The sequence below is a fragment of the Hipposideros armiger genome, unplaced genomic scaffold (genome assembly GCF_001890085.2).
Source record: "Hipposideros armiger isolate ML-2016 unplaced genomic scaffold, ASM189008v1 scaffold_76, whole genome shotgun sequence".
In the NCBI taxonomy this organism is placed as follows: Eukaryota; Metazoa; Chordata; class Mammalia; order Chiroptera; family Hipposideridae; genus Hipposideros; species Hipposideros armiger.
The window spans coordinates 495,441-515,347 of record NW_017731426.1 but is presented as its reverse complement, the minus strand read 5'-3'; the positions used below and the strand labels follow the sequence as shown (position 1 = coordinate 515,347).

Sequence of the window (19,907 nt, the reverse complement as noted above, 5' to 3'; positions counted from 1 at the left end):
AAAAAAAAAAGCATTGAATTGAGGAGTTGAAGCAGTACTTAATTTTTTTTAACAATGTTTTTGACTTTTAAACATTTTATTTAAATACAGATATATACAGTTGGCTTAATAGAATTTCTGTTGTTTCTGATATGAAACATTCAACCAATATAGTCTCTCTTCCATCAGATATAAATCAAATATTTATTGATATTTGCAAATTAAAGGATATAGCACAGTTTTGCTTGCTCAATTTTTAAGTACTTCATCTGTTTCCAAGTTTTGGCTGTTCTGGAAGATCAGCAGGTGTTTTAAAATTTTTAGAGAGGAGAGAGAAAAAAAACATCTGGTTGTCATTCCACCTAGGCAGTCACAGTATTGGCTTACATGGAATATTTCTTACTAATTTTATGGATTAAATTAATACTTGAGGGCCGGTCAAGTGGCACGTTGGTTAGGAGTTGGCTTGGGATGCCGGCTCTGAGCAGCGGGGTCCTGGTTTGGATCCCACATGAGGGCAGTGACGCTGCACCCTCTACAGCTAAGATGGTGAACAACTGCTTGACCTGGAGCTGGGCTGCCGTGAGTCACCGGCGATGGCATAGGCTACAGTGGGCCACCATAAGCTACTGCGAGTGGCTGGCAGCTGGCGTGAGCTGCCAAGAGCCGCCGCGAGTGGCTGTCAGAGTGGGTGACCGATCTGCCTCACCCAGGAAGAGCACAATGATAATACCAACATGGGCCAGGTTAGTGACGTCCTCCACAACTAGACTGAAGAACCAAAGGACAGCAACTCGTCTGTTCCCCTTCCCTGATTCCCCAATGCTGTTCCCCTCCCCCGATTCCCCAATAAAATCTTTAAAGAAAAAAAAAAACCAAATATAAGTTTGTATCTGATACTTTTTTTAGGTAGGTCAGGGGGCCGATATTGTTTAAAGTACGTGTTTTTAGTACCAGAATAACATTTCTGAAGGCACTTTGCCTGGCACACAGTCCACTTTAAATAGTAGAAATGGTCTCAGTTGTTATCTTGCAAGTTTGTGCTCTCAAAGACATATTCCGTTTTGTAGAACAGAAGATTAGTACATGCAGCAGTGTCGGACACAGAGAAGGTACCTTTGCTGCTTCTAAGGAAATTGCTGATGTTTATGAGAGTGTCAGAATGAATTTAATAATGTTAATTTTAAATAAAAACAATGAAATAAAAAATGTACTAAGTGGAACGAGTCCTAAAAAAGATTATCAACTCTGTTTACAAGCTGTGTGACCTTATATGAATCTGTTTCCTTAGATGAAAAAAGACAAAACTCTCAGGATAAAATAACATACGTTATAAAAAATACATGCGATAAAATAATGTATGTGATGTACATTATAATTTGAAAACTAATGTACGAGCAAACTTAAGGTGAAGATATTGTATTTTTAATTTTTACATAGTTGTTTAATAGAGGAGATGCATACTAAATCTAATATTGCCAAAATCTTTAGAAGGAATGAACAGTAATAAGAGATTGGAGAAATGGAGGTAAAATGTTAGCTTATATTGAGTATTCGAAATCATTCTCATTAAATCAGCATTTTTGTCATTAGTGAAAGCATTGCAACAGGGATAACTAAGATGACAAGTTTGCATTTTTATGAAACAGGCAGTTGGATTTGTCATTTTTACATACATTTGAAGAATAAGTACACATCTTTTCCTCTTCTCTTTAAACTTAAACTTGAAGGTTATGAATACTGATGGCACTGGAAGACGAGTATTAGTGGAAGACAAAATTCCTCACATATTTGGGTTTACTTTGTTGGGTGACTATGTTTACTGGACTGACTGGCAGAGGCGTAGCATCGAACGAGTGCACAAACGAAGCGCAGAGAGGGAAATCATCATAGATCAGCTTCCTGACCTCATGGGCCTAAAGGCCACAAATGTTCATCGAATCATTGGTAAGTAATTCCAGAATTCTCTTAGAGGTGGAAGCCAGGAATGAGAAAAGATGGAGATAGGCAGCAGTTTGTAAAGCAGCATTGTAAATTGTTGATGTGTTGAGGGAATATAGAAATCATCCGTTAACCGGTTTTTTAAACAGGAGTGGGTCTTTTAAATGTTGGTTTAGTACTCTGGCTACATAGCTTGAATTGAAAGGATAAGAACACACACTCTTTCATCAAAAGAATTCAATCCTATTGTATGAATAATGTGGCTTATTTTAAAGCTTACTATGGGTACAAAGGAAAGTTTTGGCCATACTTTTTTTGGTCAGCAAGGGAGTTTTGACCAGCTCCATTTCCAGTCCGGACCAGTTCACCCCTCCTTAGGCAGCCTGGTGGTCCGTTCCTGGGTGGGCACCATGTTGATGCCCACTTAGTGCAGACACCCATCGACATAGTGCACTGCAGCTCAGAGCTCTTGGTCTCCAGTGTTTCTCCTGACTCAGCCTTGTGAGTAGCTGGGACAGCCCATGACATTGCAACCTGGCCTTTTATTCCCTATTAATCCTCATAGCACTGGTTTGTGAGATCAGCCTTGAAACTAGATTTGGAAGTAGATACAATCATAGGTCTTCGTGAACCCAGTGCTTAGTCATTTTAAAGTGAAAATGTGTTGATTGTGTCAATGTGTGTATCCTTCTGGGCCCTTTTCTAATTAATTTATCTTTTAGGTTCCAACCCCTGCGCTGAGGAAAATGGGGGATGTAGCCACCTTTGCCTCTATAGACCTCAGGGCCTTCGCTGTGCCTGTCCCATTGGCTTTGAACTCATCAGTGACATGAAGACCTGCATTGTCCCAGAGGCTTTCCTTTTGTTTTCACGGAGAGCAGATATCAGGCGAATTTCCTTGGAAACTAACAATAATAATGTGGCCATTCCACTCACTGGTGTTAAAGAAGCTTCTGCTTTGGATTTTGATGTGACAGACAACCGAATTTACTGGACCGATATATCACTCAAGGTTAGCAAATGAACTGGAATATTCAAAGTGGGAACTAAAAGAGAGCTTCAAGCATTTCTGAGTCTTCATACTATAATCAGCTGCCCTCATTGCTTCACAGGCAAAGTTCAACAAAAACCGTTAACTTTTTAAAGGAAGTCAAGGGGAAGGCCCATTCAGTATTTTATTAAGTGCCTTTTAATATACTTTGTTTGCATGTTCTCATTCTATAAGACATAATCTTCCTCTCTTTTGTCCCATTTGAAGATAAGGAGTGACGTTTTCTGCAATTCGAGAATAAGCAATTGTATGTTTCACATAAGTGGCTTTTAGAGACTTGACTCTTAATTTATTTTCTGCAAAATTTTGGAGCCTGACCGAGGTAGAAAATGCCAATTATGAGTAACAGCACATCTTTTTTTTTTTTTTCCCCCCCTAGAATAAGTACTGTAAAGCATAGTGAGTCAATAAGGAGTTCACAGAAAATCTGGAGAATAATCTTTTCTCCTTCCAGATTGTTTTGGGCTTGTTTCACATAGCTTGTGTAAAATTTTGTCTAACATGCAAAAATCATGGGATATAGGAGCCAGAGTAGTATCCTAATATTGTTCAGTAACTAGCTATTAAATGAGTGAATAAATGAAGTGAATAAATAAATCTTGGCTCTTACTGTATGGCATTCCAAGTTTCTTCATTTTGAAAATAGAGATAATACTTACCTTGTAGGGCTATTGTGATGCTTAATTGAAAATATATGTACACAAAATACTTAGGATAGTGCTTGAAAGGAAGTAGCAGCTATTATTAATAGCTTGAATTATGATTATTTTAAATTTTAGGGAATTCAGAGCTACAGTAGTAATAATATAATGGTATTATGCATTTTTTAAGATATAAGGATGTTGAGATCTTCTCAAAGTGACACAATGACATGGCATATTCTCAGGCACCTTCAGAAAGCTGACTACCTGTTGAGAGTCTACAACATTCTGGTCACATTTTTTTCACTTGATCACTAATAAATTTTAAAAGAAAAATCATTTCACTGTCTTACTGGAATAAATTTTTGGTCCTTAAGAATTTTAAAAATTTCTGCCTGAATTGGCAATAAAACTTGAGGTCACAGTTGCATTTAATTAGAGATTGATATCATTTTTTTTTTTTCTGTGCTTGTAAAATATTTGAATGGTATTAAGAAATTGTACCCCTGCCTCTTCTGGTTCTTCCCACCAACAAAACCCAAACCAAACATTTTTTCTGGATCGTGTTTTGTGCTTAAGCGCTTAATCTTATTTTTGCAGACCATCAGCAGAGCCTTTATGAATGGCAGTGCACTGGAACACGTGGTGGAATTCGGCTTAGACTATCCAGAAGGCATGGCAGTGGACTGGCTTGGGAAGAACTTATACTGGGCAGACACGGGAACCAATAGAATTGAGGTGTCAAAGTTGGATGGGCAGCACCGGCAAGTTTTGGTGTGGAAAGACCTAGATAGTCCCAGAGCTCTTGCGTTGGACCCTGCTGAAGGGTAAACAGCTTTATGTATGCATTCTTTGCAACTATATTGTGCATGGACTAGTTATGGATTATATTCTTGATGTCTTAATGCTTATTAGGAATCTGACAAATAGGTAGGCTTTATTTTAAAACCATTAGTTGAGAATTCACTGATTTTAAAATTAATAATTATTTGCAAAATTTTACTTTTGTCATTAACATTGGGTGAAGAAAGATTAGTGAAATGGATTAATAATTTAATATTATAACTCACATTTATATACTAAGTAAACAGCCTTATTAAAGGTATCAAGTCTATATTTGCTTGCACCCTCTCCCGAGGTATACCAAATTCCAAACCTGTTAAAGTAAACCCACTGAAATGTTGCGTGCAAAGAAATAACTGCATTTTTTTTTGAAAGCTCCATTTTACAACATTAATTCTAAATGGACAGTTAGTTTGATATTATTATAAGCATGGAGAAACTTTGGTATTAAATATGGTAAACTATTTATTTACAAAATGACGTGTTTTTCAAGAGTAGATGATTCACCTGCATGATTTAGCAAGTTTTAAAAAGCCAGCAGCTAAGAGATCTGAAATTTTGAAGAATAATTCCACTTTTAAAAGCAGAAGCTAACAATGTGAATATACCTATTTTACTATATCTATAATTAAAAATAGTTTCCCTGAAATCACATTAATTCCCTGATTAGCTAGTTAGCCATCTAATTAGGAGGCCCTATCAAAGGCAGCTTCTCTATGCTGACACATTGTGGTTGGATCATGGTGATCTTTTACTCTAAGCATTAGTTACCAGACAGATAAATTTAGTAGTTGGTACTAAGGACTCTAGTTTATGTGCCTGCTGGCAACTGTGAAATTTCTGTCACAGTTGTTTCTCTTTGGCTCTTGTGGTGTGCACGTGCCTGTCAGCTGACAAGTACAAATGCAAACAAAGCCTGAGACCAACTTTACTTTTCAGAAAAGCATGTTCCTATATTGCTACCAGGTCAACCCTCAGCTGACAGGCTGATGAGTGAATGTCTGCCCTCAGGTATTTGATGAGCGTTGGCATGTGGAGAGCTTTCCTAGTCCCAGTATTCAGAGTGTCCTGAAACTAGCCCCTAACTAGTTTAGTTGAAAGGGCTAAGGATTAGGTTCTATTTCTAGCTCTGTTGTGTGACTGGCTTGAAGACATTAGACAAATCATTCACATTTCTTCTAGTGCTTTGGCCTTCTCATCTGTAAAAAGCCTAGAGTACTGCAAGGCTGTCTAAGGGTAATGTGAAAAACTCAAAAAAGTAACATAAAAGCAAGAGTGCTAAAATTTCACAGCAATTATAGTAGTAATGTTTACTGCCCAGCTGACACAGTAAAGGGTGATTCATTGATCTTATGTATACAGTATGTTCCCTTGGACCGTGTGTCCAAATACATTTCAAAGTTTGCTTTTTTAACTTCAGTTAATTTGTACTTTTGATATACTCCTGCAACTTGTTTTTGGGGAAAATTTTTTTTACACAAGTCAAAAAGTAAGTTTAAAAATTTCAAAACTCGAATTACTTGTATTTAGAAATATATAAAGATATTTATTCAGAAGTGAACCAGATTTGGAGACCAGAACTGTAATCCTTTCCTATCTTCTTGAATATTCGTTTCATAAATGCAAGTGCTGCAATGGGAAATCACTGGTTCGTTTCCAATTCCTAGGTTTTGGATGGAACAGATTCATTGGAAAGACTAAGGAAAGCTGACTCACTTCCTTTTTAGTATATAAGAAGAAATTTAGTTGAGGGTGCCAAAATAATTGAAAAATTATAACCATGATTTTGTTTTATGAATTTCCTTGATTTAATGAATATTTTCTTTAAAGATTATTCAGTTAACTATGCATGAATATGACCCTTTCTCCCAAATAATCAAAAGTGAAATGTTAAATATTCATTGTTTTGAATTTAGATTTATGTATTGGACTGAATGGGGTGGGAAACCAAAGATAGACAGAGCTGCCATGGATGGAAGTGAACGTACCACATTAGTTCCAAATGTGGGGCGAGCAAATGGCCTAACTATTGATTATGCTAAAAGGAGGCTCTATTGGACAGACCTGGACACCAACTTAATAGAATCTTCAAATATGCTTGGTAAGCTCTATTTTTTTTTATTCGGACAGCTAGTAGTGTATTGTTCTTTTTATGCAAGATCAGAAAGGTTGCTATCACCATTGGTTAGATACTATTAATAAAACTTCATATGAATATCTAGTTTCTTCCTCTGTCTGGCATTGTATTCTGTTTATTGTTACCAATAGTGGGCCAGGCACTTGGATTCGCATCTCTTTATTGTGTGGAAATTTCATTACTGTTGTGCTTGTAATGGAATTTATAACTCCCTAGATATTCCTGAAGTGACTTTTTGTACCAGTAAAATACAATATATGCATTTCCGTCTTTTCATGGAAGGAAGAAGAAAAGTTGAACTATAGGTCCTTATGGAGAGAAAATAAGGCCACAATCAAAACAGACCATTTGTAGGAGTTTAAACAAACTTGGTGATTTATAACAAGAATATAAGTTTGAGGCATGGGGTCAGACTGCAGATGGATTGATTTCAAAGGACTGGTCTGGTTTTAGAATTGCTTTAAAATGAATTGTTCTATTTTAAATTGCTTACAAATGTAATGTTTTACATGTTACAATTTGGGGGAGGGAGCAACAAGACTCCGATTCTCACATATTTCATCCCCCTGCTTTTCCTGTCTGCTGCCTTTCCGAAAATAGGACTTAACCGTGAAGTTATAGCAGATGACTTGCCTCATCCTTTTGGCTTAACTCAGTACCAAGATTACATCTACTGGACCGACTGGAGCCGACGCAGCATTGAGCGTGCCAACAAAACGAGTGGCCAAAACCGCACCATCATTCAGGGCCATTTGGATTATGTGATGGACATCCTAGTCTTTCACTCCTCTCGGCAGGCAGGGTGGAATGAGTGCGCTTCCAGCAATGGGCACTGCTCCCACCTCTGCTTGGCAGTGCCAGTTGGAGGTTTTGTTTGTGGATGCCCTGCCCACTACTCTCTTAATGCTGACAACAGGACTTGTAGTGGTAAGCTGCATTCCCCCCCCCCCAAAGAAAACTAGAGTTAGAGGAGAAAGCAGGATTTTGACAACACTGTAGTTCATGTTCTTCCTAGAGTAAAACGTTGTAGAAGTCCACAGTTGATCATTTGTTTAATGAAAAAGGACTAAAGATGGAAAAATGCAAGTTTTTGTTACTCTTTATTTGAGGACAGCTGGTTGATTTTATGGAAAAACTGATTTTACAGAAAAATTACATCTTTTACCTGTAAACATTCAATATTTAGTGCAGAATTTACATAGCTTAATTGAGAGACAGTCTTGCATATATGCTGTACATCATTCATGTTTAGTCATTATAAGGGAAAGATAGAGGAGTGCAAACAGTACAACAAAGAGCATTTCCAAAGTAGAACTTTCTTGTCCTTTGAAGTTCACAGAATAGGCTGAAGATAAAAAATTTAAGTATATAAAAGGCTGGCAGAAAATGCATGTGAGTAAATTTAGCCCAGTATGAAACAGTAGTAAATAGATAGGAAACTAGAGAGCACACGCATTGAACATAGTGGGTGGTCGCTGCTTGAGTCCAGCTGATGTTACTGGGTCTTTTTCCTGGGTCATGAATCCAAAAATGTTTTTTTGACCGCGATATCTCCTGATTTTTAAATGTTAGCAAGTACTGCATGTTAAACACATACACGCGCGCGTGCGTGCACATGTGCACACACGTGTGCACACATGCACACTGTGCTAAGAACAACCAAACAGTGTATAACAAAACATTGTTGGCTTAGGGAAACGTAGTTGATGATTCAAGTATGCATGAAGGCCTGTGTCTTGGTGAATGGACAAGAACAAATTGGTAGATACGATAAAGATATACAGAATTAGAACAGAAAGAGGAGATTCATGGGAGAGAAGCAGGGGATGATGGTTCACTAGGGTAGAGGGAAACAAAACTGCTGTAGATGTAATTACGTTTTAAAATTACTTTATTCTATGCCTGAAAGTATAAGAATTCACATAGGAAAGGACTTAGTCTGTTCAGACACAACAAGGCATTAGTTGTGAAAAAGAAAGAACATAAGTTTATACCTTCAATGATTTGGAGTCTCTCCCACATTGGTTGCATATTTTACTAAAGCAAGTCGCATAAAAATTTTAAGCCATAATTTTTCTCACTTGTAAAATGGGTATAATAATAGTAACTACTTTATAGGGTTACTGTGAAAATTAAATAAGATATAACATGATTTGATTGCTGCGAAGAACGGATTTGAGAAGAAAAAGATGTGGTAGCAGGAAAGTCGGTTAGACTAGCGTGGTAATGCTGGTAGGCATGGACTGGGGTGTGGCAGTAGCCGGGGGGAGAAGCTGATGGATTCGAGGTGTATTTTGAAGCTAGAATAAACAGAACTTGTTAATGGGCTGTGTGCTGGGAAGGAGAGGGAGGAAACAGGGCTGACTTCTAGATTTTTGGTTTGAGCTGTTAAGTAAATAGCAGATGAAGTAGTGAGAGGAAGGTTAGTTTTTAGGAAGAAATAAAAATTTTAATTATAGGCAGGTTTATATTGATTTTTCCTATGGGGCGTTGCAAATGAAATACTAAATAGGTAGTTGGACAGAAGATTCCAGAGCTCAGAGGAAAGAAATGAGGTTGGAGATAGAAATTTTGGAATTGCCAGCATGTATTTAAAATTGGTGAGATCACTTAGGGAGATGTACAGCTGGGGTCAGCAAACTTTTTCTGTTAACAGGCCAGCGAGTAAATATTTAGGCTTATGGGTTCTGTAGTCTTGCACACCTACTCAGTTCTGTCCACTCTAGCATAAAAGCAGCCATAGACACTCATTTTAAAATGTAACTGAATTCTGATGGACTTTATTATGAAAACAGGCAGCAGAGCAGATTTAGCTTGTGCGCCATAGTTTGCCAGCTGATGGCATAGAGAAAAGAAGGGACCTGGTAACCTGCTGGTTGAGGAGGGAAAGCTTTCCATGGACACTGGAAAGTAGCAGCCAGAGAGGTCAGAGGAAAACCAGGAGAGAAGAGTGCGCAGAAGACAAGAGATACGATCGCTTCAGGAAGAACGGTGCTGGATGCTGCTGAGAGGTTAAGGTGGGGCCTGAAATAAGTATCCATTGGATTTTAGTTATTAGTAACCTTGAAGAGAGTAATTTCAGGGAAGTAATGGTGAAACATTGGACTAGATCAAAACATAAGTGGAGAAAAGGAAGGGGAGGTAGTATATACAGGTGTCTTTTTCAAGAAGTTTGACTAAATGGAAGGAGACAATGAGAGTAATAACTGATAGAGACAGGAGACAAGAAAATGGAAAGTACCTTTTGAAGTCATCATCATGAGTGCAAATTAGTTGGTGAGTGAAGGCCGTGAGAAATCAGTGCAGAGTGTCCCTATTAGATTTCAGGGCAGATTATAAGAAAAGTGTAACACAAAGTAGTTGCCCTTAAAAAGTTTTCTAACGTGGTGTAATTTACTCCCTGACCTAAGTTTCAGAAGCTACATCAGGTCATGTTTCTCTGCTCAGAACCTTACAATGGCACCCCATTGTAAGGTTGTTACTCCCCTAGAGTAAAAACCTAGTTCTTATAATGGCCTACAGGTTCCTACAAGTTCTGCATCCGACACTTGACATTCTTCCTTTTTCTTCTCTAATCCCAGCTTTTACTGTTCTCTCCCCTGCTCTCTCCATGACAGCCACACTAGCCTCATTGCTGTTGTCAAACGTGCCAATTACTCCCACCTCAGGAACATTGTGCTGCTTTTTTCCTCTGCTTGGAATGTTCTTCCTGCAAGTATTTGCACGGATGTACTTCGCCTCCAAGTCTTTGCTTATTGTGACCTTCGCAGGAAGACCTGGTTTACCCTACTTAAAACTGGCAGAGCGTCCTTCCACCCTGTCTAGCATCGCCGGTTCCCCTTACCTGTACTTTTTCTTTTTCCCATAACACTTAATCACTCATTGATATACTATATTTTTTATACATTCTACTTATATACTATAACTTACTTAGTATGTTTATTGCTTATTGTCTATTGGAATATAAACTCCACGAAGCAACATTTTCTTGCCTGTTTTTTCACTGATATATTTTCGGTGTCATGAATCGTGCTTGGTAAATAGTAGTCTTTCAAGAAATCATTGTTAATTGAAAGTGAAAAAGCAGCACAGGATTTGGGAAAACACGTGCTTTTCCATCAACAGCTTTATGACTGTGGAAAAATTACTACACCTTTCTGAGGTTTCCTTTAAAAATTACTTAACCTTTCTGAGTTTGCTCACCTCTAAAATGGAGATGAAAAATTTGGGGATTAAAGAACATCTAGTCTGATGTGTAGCATGCTAGAAGTCCTAAATAAACATTCGTTTTCCTTCCCAAGTCTCTGAAATAATTTTATTTTCTTACTTAATCATGTCTACAGGGCTCTCTTTAGTTATCATCATCTAATGCTTGTTTCTTAATGTCTTATTCATTCTTTCAGTGAGTATTTATTGAACATCTACTAAATACTGGGCATTATTTGAGCCCGTGGAGAGTGTAGTAGTGAATGAAATAGACATCAATCCCTGCACTCATGGAGATTAAATTCCAGTGGGACAAATAAAGAACCAATTAAGTAAATTATATCATGGATTAAATAGAGACATGTGTTATGGAGAAATATTAAGGGCAAGGAAAGGTGTGTGGGGCGGGGGGGGGGAGCTGCGAAGGGGGGGAGGATTGCAGTGTTAAATAGGTTGATCAGAGAAGTCCCTATTGAAAAAAACAACGTTTTGTCAAGACTGAAGGAGGTGAGGAAATGAGCTCTGTGGAGGAAGACCTGTTAAGCAAAAGGGGGCAGCCGATGCAAAGGCCCTGGGGAGGAACGTGTCTGGCATGGTAGAGCAGCACCTATGAGGGCCAGTGTTGCTGGAACAGAGTGACTGAATGAATGAAGTCAGAGGAAACAAGAAGCCAACTTGTGTAATCCCTTGTTCAGTACTGAAGTGGCTGGCTTCTATGGCACCTTTGTGCAAATTGGGAAAAGATGTTTCCTCTGGGCAGATGCAGCTGCACAAGTGCACAGGTTTGTGTAATGAAGTATGGGTTGGACTTTAGTCCAAACTCAGTGCATTTGGCAAGTGCACAAATGACACAGGCAGACGTGGGGGGCTGGGCCTTGCAGATTAGCTGTTCTTACTCAAGAGCAATGCCTTCCTTTAAGCTACAGGTGAACACTAGTGCCTTCAAAAGGAAGCTGAAAAGCTCACTCCTGCTTACACCTGATCCTCCACCTTCTGCGTGTGGCTCTTCATTGTGGGAATGTAAAATTCAGACAGCCTGACAGAGCAATTTTTAAAGCACCGTTCCCCAGAAGATGCGGTGGTTAGAGGTTACATAAATTAGGATGGATTTGGGCTCATAAAATTGCATATTCTTTGTCACTTTAGCACTGAATGGCTTGTAAATAATTCAAAATATCAGCTTCCTCTTAGAAATATTAATTGTAATTGTTAATGGCACCCATAGACTTTTTGAAACAAACTTTTATTTGGAGCCACATTCAGGTTGGTCTTAATCCACATTTCTAGAACGTGTAATTATAGAACCTTATGGAAGGTTAAAACTTGACTCAAAAAAAATAGTACTCAGTAAAACATACTAAGAGCCAAATATATATTTGATATTATTTCCCTGTCAGGAAAAGTTGGCAGCAAAAACTTGGGCCTGTCTTCTAAGTCTCATTGTATGTCTTAGTATAAAGGGTGCTTATTCTGTTGGAAACTTACAATTTAGAGCTTTTTTTTTTTTTTTTCTTGATTTACAAGAAAGTAGTATTGCCAAAAAACAATCCTTAAAAAAAAAAGATGGGAGTCTTGTGAGCTACTCTGTTGTGACATGTGTTCTTACTACTTAAGGCATGGGTTCTACTAAAATTGCTACAAGTTGTTAAATCAGTATGTGATGGATGGACTCCAGGTAATGGAGAGTTCCAGTGGGATCATTGGAATACATTCTAAATCTTCCAAGCTAGGTATGGGCATTTAGCCAGTGAAGAACTTAAATCAGGATTTCAGTGTTGTGAATACCAAGTTTCTTTGTGAGTACCAATGAGTTTTTTTGGGATTTAAGCCAATATACATTTGAGTGTAAATGTAAAGTAAACCAGGGAACCACAAATAATGGAGCAGTGAAGAATGGATTTAGGGGGAAATGAAAGGGTTCTGTCTTAGTCATTTATGTCTGTATCCCTGAGAAGGACAAAATTCTACTGAGTGTAGGTGATGACAGACCCCCCCCCCCAAGAGAATAAGATGTATTATGGAATTTTTATATATATTTTAATGAAGTTTTTTTTTTTTTTAAGATTTTTTTTTTTTTTTTAGCTGAGCCATCCTGCTACCTGTTGGCAGCTCAGCGGCTGCTCAGCTTGGGCCGGACTCGAACCGCTGTTGCTCAGAGCTCAAACTCTTGAGCGAGCTCTTAACCAACAGCCACTCAGCTGGCCCTAAAGATTTTTTTTTTTTAATTGGGGAATTGGGGGGATGGGAACAGTGCTGGGGAATTGGGGGAAGGAGAACAGACAAGTTGCTGTCGTTTTGTTCTTCACTCTAGTTGTGGAGGATGTTGCTTCACTGGCCCAAGTTGGCACCATCATTGCGCTCTTCCCAGGTGAGGCAGATCAGTCGCCGGCTTCTAGACGGCCACTCACTGTGGCTGCTGGCCGCTCACACTGGCTGCTGGCTACACACGGTAGCCCATGGCAACCCACTGCCACAGGGGCTGCAGCCTACGCCATCGCCGGTGACTCACAGCAGCCCAGCTCCAGGTTGAGCTGTTGTTCAGCATCTCAGCTGTAGAGGGCAGTGTCACTGGCCCTCCTATGTGGGATCCGAACCGGGGCCCTCTGGCGTCCCAAGCGAGATCTTAACCATCGCGCCACTCGGCCAGCCCTTAATGAAGATTTTTAAAATGCCAGTAGACTTTGAAGTTGTTGATAGCACTGTCAAATGCTGTTCTTTCCTGGATGTTTTCATGCAGTAAAGATGATTACATAGGAATCAGAGGCCTGGTCCCTGGGGAAGGGTAATGTTGTCTCTGTTGCATTTTCTCACTTCAAAAGTTTAGGGCATCAGAGCAGAATATTTTTTAGTGAAAATATAAATACAAGGTTTGTTATCAGGATTATAGATAATGAGTGTAAAGCATTTGTTATTAGCTTTATGGGAGGATGTGAGATTTTTATTGGCTCTCTCTCACTGCAACCATCACATATACACAGTACAAAATAAAGCCTATATCTACAATCTATGAAGGTTTGTTTGAGTCCTATTAATACCAAGTTTATTGGTATTTGATTCCTATTAATACCAAGCTGATAGTGATAATAATAAACAATAGTTATTTTTACTTTACATTTGTATAATGCCTTACAGTTTTTTTTATTAAGGGTATAATTGACATAATACCTTATAATTTTTAAAATATTTTCACATATGTTGTAAAATTCTTACAACAACTCTGTGAGCAGAACAAGATTGCACTAACCTTATTTTAGAGTTGAGTAAACTTTGACACAAAGAGGTTCAGTGACTATGTTTAGATTAAGTGGCTAAATAGTGAGATAGCTGAGACTAAAACTGGTCTTGAAGTTTTTCCTTTGACCTCTGGAGGCGCAGACTTCCTGCCACCCCCAAGAATAGGTTATGGAGGAACAGGATTATTCACTTGATACACAGGGAGAATTTTGTATATCTTTGTCAAATGCTTCATTGAAATCAAGTCTCCTCTGATACCACTATGAACAAGATGGGGAAAAATAGGCGAGGTGTCTATGTCACTGAGTAAATTCATAACTGGCTTGGTAACCAGAGCGCTGATTAATGTCACTAGAGAGTTTCCGGGAGCATACCAAAGAATTTTGTCCTCAATCTTACCTCTTCCACATCTATGTCTGTTTTGTATGAGATATAGCCACATGCTGATCAAATATTTGAGTGAGACAGGACTTAGAGTAACTGTTTCAGATTTATTCTTTTCTTTCTTTAAGCTCCAACTACTTTCCTGCTCTTCAGTCAAAAGAGCGCCATAAACCGCATGGTGATTGATGAACAACAGAGCCCTGACATCATCCTTCCTATCCACAGCCTGCGGAATGTCCGGGCCATTGACTATGACCCACTGGATAAGCAGCTCTATTGGATTGACTCACGACAAAACATGATCCGAAAAGCACAAGAAGATGGCAGCCAGGTAACTCAGGGCTCAGTGCAAGATGCACTTCTTCTGCCTAGTAATTGGAGTAACCAACTGTCCTATTTTATTTGTCTTGATTTTGCGTGCGTGCACGCATGTGTGTGTGTGTGTGTGTGTGCATGAATGCATGTTAGACAGAGACACAAGCACACAGACAGAGACACTGAAATTCTGGACTGAGCAGCCTTTTTTCCTTCTAAAGATCTTTTCTAAACAATTGTTTGATAATGCTATTGGAATGAAACCTGTATTAGGTAAGTTATCCTCATATATTGGTAATGACTTCGTCACTGCCACCCATATCCATTTATATAGTTGTTGTTGTTTTTTGTTTTTTGTTTTTCTGAAATGATTCCATCTGCATGGAATGTTGGAAGCTTTGAAATCAAATAGACCTTGGTTGTGATCTCAGCTCTGTCCCTCACTTGGATTTTTATGAACATTTTAGCTGCATGGAATGTAAAGCACATAGCCCCGTTACCTGTTACATGATAGGGACTCAATATAACAGTTCTGTTCCTAGTTAACTATTATTTAAGATGTTCAGAAGATAGGAAACATACAACACAACCTCAGTAAATTAAAAACAACTAGGATATTTTATGATTAATCCAATGATTTTTTTTTTTTTGGTAAATATTTGGTGACTATGGAGTGGGAATGAGAATATTATCAACAAATCTTACTAGTCCTGGTTTACATACCACTGTCCATTTGTCTTTGCTTTCTTTTTATGACCAAGCAGTGTTAGACTGGGATTACTATATATCATTATTTATCATCTTCCCTCATAGTAGTTATTAAACTGAACATATTAAAATTTAGGGAGATTGGAGTACAAATTTTTTATATGTCTTATCTTACAAAAAGAGCAAGGAGGTAAAGTATTGAGTTGTCGGAAAAGTCATGATGCATTTTTGCAACGAAAAACAGCAAAAATACGTCATGACTTTTCTGACAACCTGATATTTAGGCTGCTGAGGGATCATTTTAGGGGTGTATTGCAGATGCACCTTACACTATGGTATGCTAGGACTAACAGGCTTATAACTATTATAGTAAAGAGAAATTATAGCTGTTATTACACAGATAAGGACATGGCAAATAAATGAGATAACCTCATGGACTATGGTACCTCAGAGATGCTGAGTAAATAAAATATAATTTATTCAGATAGAACAGATATATAAAGCCTCTCTTTCTGCTTGGCTTTGTAAAAAAAAAATTCTGGTGTATTTGAAGATTAGTGAAAGACATAATTGATAGATGTGGTTTGTAGCCCTGATTGCTATTGTCTCTAGAGCAGGGTTTCTCCACTTCAGCACTTGACATTTTGGGGCTGGATAATTCTTTGCTGTGGAGGACTGACCTACACATTGTAGGATGTTTACCAGCATCACTGGCCTGTACCCACTATATGCCAGTTAATACCCCCCAGAGACGTGACAATCAAAACTGCCTCCAAACATTGCTAAATGCCTCTGGTTGAGAAACACTGCTTTAGAGATATTTCTAGGGTGTGGTTCTAGCCATGGTTGTCTATGAGAGAGAGAGCTGCAACCTTCTCGCACTCATCTCTAATCAGTGCACTATTAGATTCTTAAAGCAACTGATATGGCCTTACCTCACTCTTTTCATGTCATAATAACCAAAGGGAATGTTTTGAAATGCATGTTAACAAAAAGCATGTTACTTGTAAAAAATGTATCAGTAAGGAATGTCCCTTGAGCCTTCCTTCTCAGGTGTGTGACCATGTAAGTGTAGGCATTGTGAATGATTGCCTCAGGGCTCTCTGGCTTGGAGTCTAATTTTCTATGAGTGTGTCTTTTTCCTTCCCTAGGGCTTTACTGTGGTTGTGAGCTCCGTTCCGAATCAGAACCTAGAAATACAACCCTATGATCTCAGCATTGATATTTATAGCCGCTATATCTACTGGACTTGTGAGGCCACCAATGTCATTAATGTAACAAGATTAGATGGGAGATCAATTGGAGTTGTGCTAAAAGGCGAGCAAGACAGACCTCGAGCCATCATGGTGAACCCAGAGAAAGGGTATGTTACTAATGTGACATTCAGATGTCTTGGCCTCTGAGACCCTGATCAGCCTTCCTGTTCAGCCCTTAGTTATTTATCTTTAAGTGTTCTGTGTTCCAGGGAAAAACCATATTCTCCATCTACCTGCCCCTGCATTTTCTTACATCCTTGCTTTCTCTGATTTCACTGCCTAGAATTTCCTGTCTTAGTTACTATTGCTTTAGTTCTGATTTTTTACCCACACTGCCAGGACCATTTGAACTGCGACATTTTTCATGAAGTTTTCCTTGATCTACCCTGCCGCCCCAGCCAGTGTGGCCTTCCCCTCTGCCATGTACCCCCAGCTCTCTCTACCAGTGCCTCTCTAGTCATACCTAGTCCTTTCCCGTTTGCCTTATACGTAATTGTTTTTCAGTCTTATATTTCCTGCTAGACTTTAGATTCCTTTATGACAAAACTACAATAATGTGTCTTCTTTCATTTAATACAGAGCTTTGCATTTAATAAATAGTACTTATTTGCATATGAATGAGTGATAAGGAATTCAGCAGGGAAAGTAGCTCACTTCAAAGCAGTTGCAGGAAAGAGATGAACTCTAGAAGTTATATACAAGGAATGATTCATATAGGACTTATTTTTAGTTATGAAATAGACTAATTAGAGAAGGAATTTAAAATACTGTGTCCACATCTCTGGTTACTGCTCTTTTTTATTTATTTTATTGTAGTTCAAAAGCGTAGGCCGGCCTATAGCACTTTGTTTTATTAACGCATGAAAGTTAGCTCCCTCAGAAATTCTGTGTACCCTTTGTTACTGAAAGTAACAAAAGTACCTCATGGCCTTTTAGAAAATATATTTAAATACTTATGAGTACATGTAAGATTTTACATTATTCTACCTCCTTTTGTTTTAATCAATAAGAAGACTCCCATTTTGTATGGTTTCTTATTTTGGTAAACTTACTGTTTCCTCCGTTCTCCTCAGGTATATGTATTTTACCAATCTTCAGGAAAGATCTCCTAAAATTGAAAGGGCTGCTTTGGATGGAACAGAACGAGAGGTCCTCTTTTTCAGTGGCTTGAGTAAACCAGTTGCTTTAGCCCTTGATAGCAGATTGGGCAAGCTCTTCTGGGCTGATTCGGATCTCCGGCGAATTGAAAGCAGTGATCTCTCAGGTACCCAAGAAATGTGTTTCCTTATTTTGATTGCAGTTATTGAGATGATTCATCAATTGGATTTGTATTTTCCTTCCATTGTATTATTTTTTGTACACATTTCTGTACAGTTTTATTCACTGAAATTAGTCAGCATCAAGTTGGTTGGGAAGCACTTTTTTCTTCAATCATCAGTATCATCGCTCCCTCTATTATCTAATAACTTGCCAATTTTCCTCATTTGGGCTCTGTAAGCAATATATTTCTGGGTTTTGTTTTTTGTTTTTTTAATTGAAGAAAGGAAACATTGTGTTTTTTCCAGGACCCATCAGCTCCAAGTCAAATTGTTGTCCTTCAATCTTAGTTGTGGAGGATGCAAGCTCAGCTCCAAGTCCAGTCTCCACTTTCAGTCTTAGTTGTTGGTGGGGGACGGGGGCATGCATACCCATCATCTCATGCGGGAGTTGAACTGGCAGCCTTGTTGTTAGAGCACGTGCTCTCACCAGCTGAGCTATCATGCCATCTGTTGGCAGCTCAGCTCAGGTACAGCTCACTGGCCCATGTGGGAATCAAACCGGTGACCCTGTTGCTCAGAGCTTGCGCTCCTAATCAACTGAACCACTCGGCCGGCCCCAGTAATATATTTCTAATGTAATTCTTATCCTTTTCTAATTCTTCTGCTCTAGTTTTTGTTCTCATCATCTCTGGTCTGAATTCTAACCTATGATAGTCTCCTCCCTGCTGATTGCCCACCCCACCCCACTGAAAGTTCACACACTGTTTCTAGTTTAACTTTCTGAAGCATGCTTTCTAATCATGTCACTACTGTACTAAAAAAAAAAAAAAATCTTCATAACCTGAGGAAAAAAAGTCTAGTTGTACACTTAAGTTGGTATTCGCCTTTCACAAACTCATCGTCAAACTCAAATGATCTTAATATTCCTGATGTTTTAACCAAATCAAATCATCTGTTGGTCTTCAGATGTAGTTTTACTTTCTCATTTTTCTGCAGTCCTCTGTCTACAATCATAGTTACTTCCTCTCCCTACAGTATCTAATGTCCAAATATTCTGTGTGGCCTCACTCTAGTGATCATGAAAAAGAAATTAAAATAATACACTATTTATGTCTATCAGAGTGGCAAAAATATGTTAAAGTTGATTATACCCAACATGGCCAAAACGGTAGAAAATGGTATGCTCTCATGCACTTTGGTTGAAGTGGAAATGGGTAGAACTTTTTTGGAGGGCGATTTGCCAGTAAATTTCCCTTTTAAATAGCTGTCTTTCAGAAATGCTGACCCAGTTGAACAAGGGTATTTGCTGAGCATTATGTGTAATAGTCTATTATAGAGAAATACATTCTACTATATCAGTGTATGAAATATTACAGTCATTCAAACAAATGAGGTAGATCTGCGTGCAGTGACATGGGATGATATTTAAAAAGCTGTTTATTAAGATCTAGTTTTGTTTAAAATTTAATACTATATGATATAGATTTACTGGCAAATTGCCCTCCAAAAATATTTATACTATATATACACACACATATATGTACATATCCACAATATGTGTATAAGCGATAAGAAACTTATGGGTATATATGTTTGTATATTCCGCTTTAGAAAGTATGTCTTCAGTCTTCTGCTTGAGGAAAGGAGGCGATCCATGAGCTGCATTACTTCTTATACTTACTTGCAGTCAGTACTCTTCTTTCAGCCCCAGCCACATAACTCCTCCCTTTACTCCATCCCAAATACCTGCTGCTTCTGTTTCATGAGCTGATGATTTTTTGGCTTCACTGACTGCCGCCATTGAGCTTTCTCTGGGCTACTGTGTTATTATCCCTGGCCTGCCTGTTCTCCAACTTCTAAATTTTATATCACTTTTCTGCTCTTCTGTCCTATGTGTTTTTATGGGTTTATACCTAATTTTTTACTACCATTTTAATAGATTTTTAGGTGAGA

The 19,907-nt window shown here is 38.4% G+C and overlaps 1 protein-coding gene across 2 annotated transcripts in view; it reads left to right on the top strand.

Moving 5' to 3' along the window:
• The window catches only part of LRP6 (LDL receptor related protein 6), a 133,798-nt gene that overhangs the window by 90,943 nt on the left and 22,948 nt on the right, over positions 1 to 19,907 (top strand). For both annotated transcript variants that reach the window (XM_019643293.1, XM_019643292.1), the window contains exons 8-15: positions 1,710 to 1,926; positions 2,643 to 2,932; positions 4,213 to 4,439; positions 6,372 to 6,556; positions 7,193 to 7,519; positions 14,545 to 14,747; positions 16,591 to 16,802; positions 17,769 to 17,959. In XM_019643293.1, coding sequence (XP_019498838.1) covers positions 1,710 to 1,926; positions 2,643 to 2,932; positions 4,213 to 4,439; positions 6,372 to 6,556; positions 7,193 to 7,519; positions 14,545 to 14,747; positions 16,591 to 16,802; positions 17,769 to 17,959 — 1,852 coding nt within the window. The remainder of the gene's footprint in view (positions 1 to 1,709; positions 1,927 to 2,642; positions 2,933 to 4,212; positions 4,440 to 6,371; positions 6,557 to 7,192; positions 7,520 to 14,544; positions 14,748 to 16,590; positions 16,803 to 17,768; positions 17,960 to 19,907) is intronic.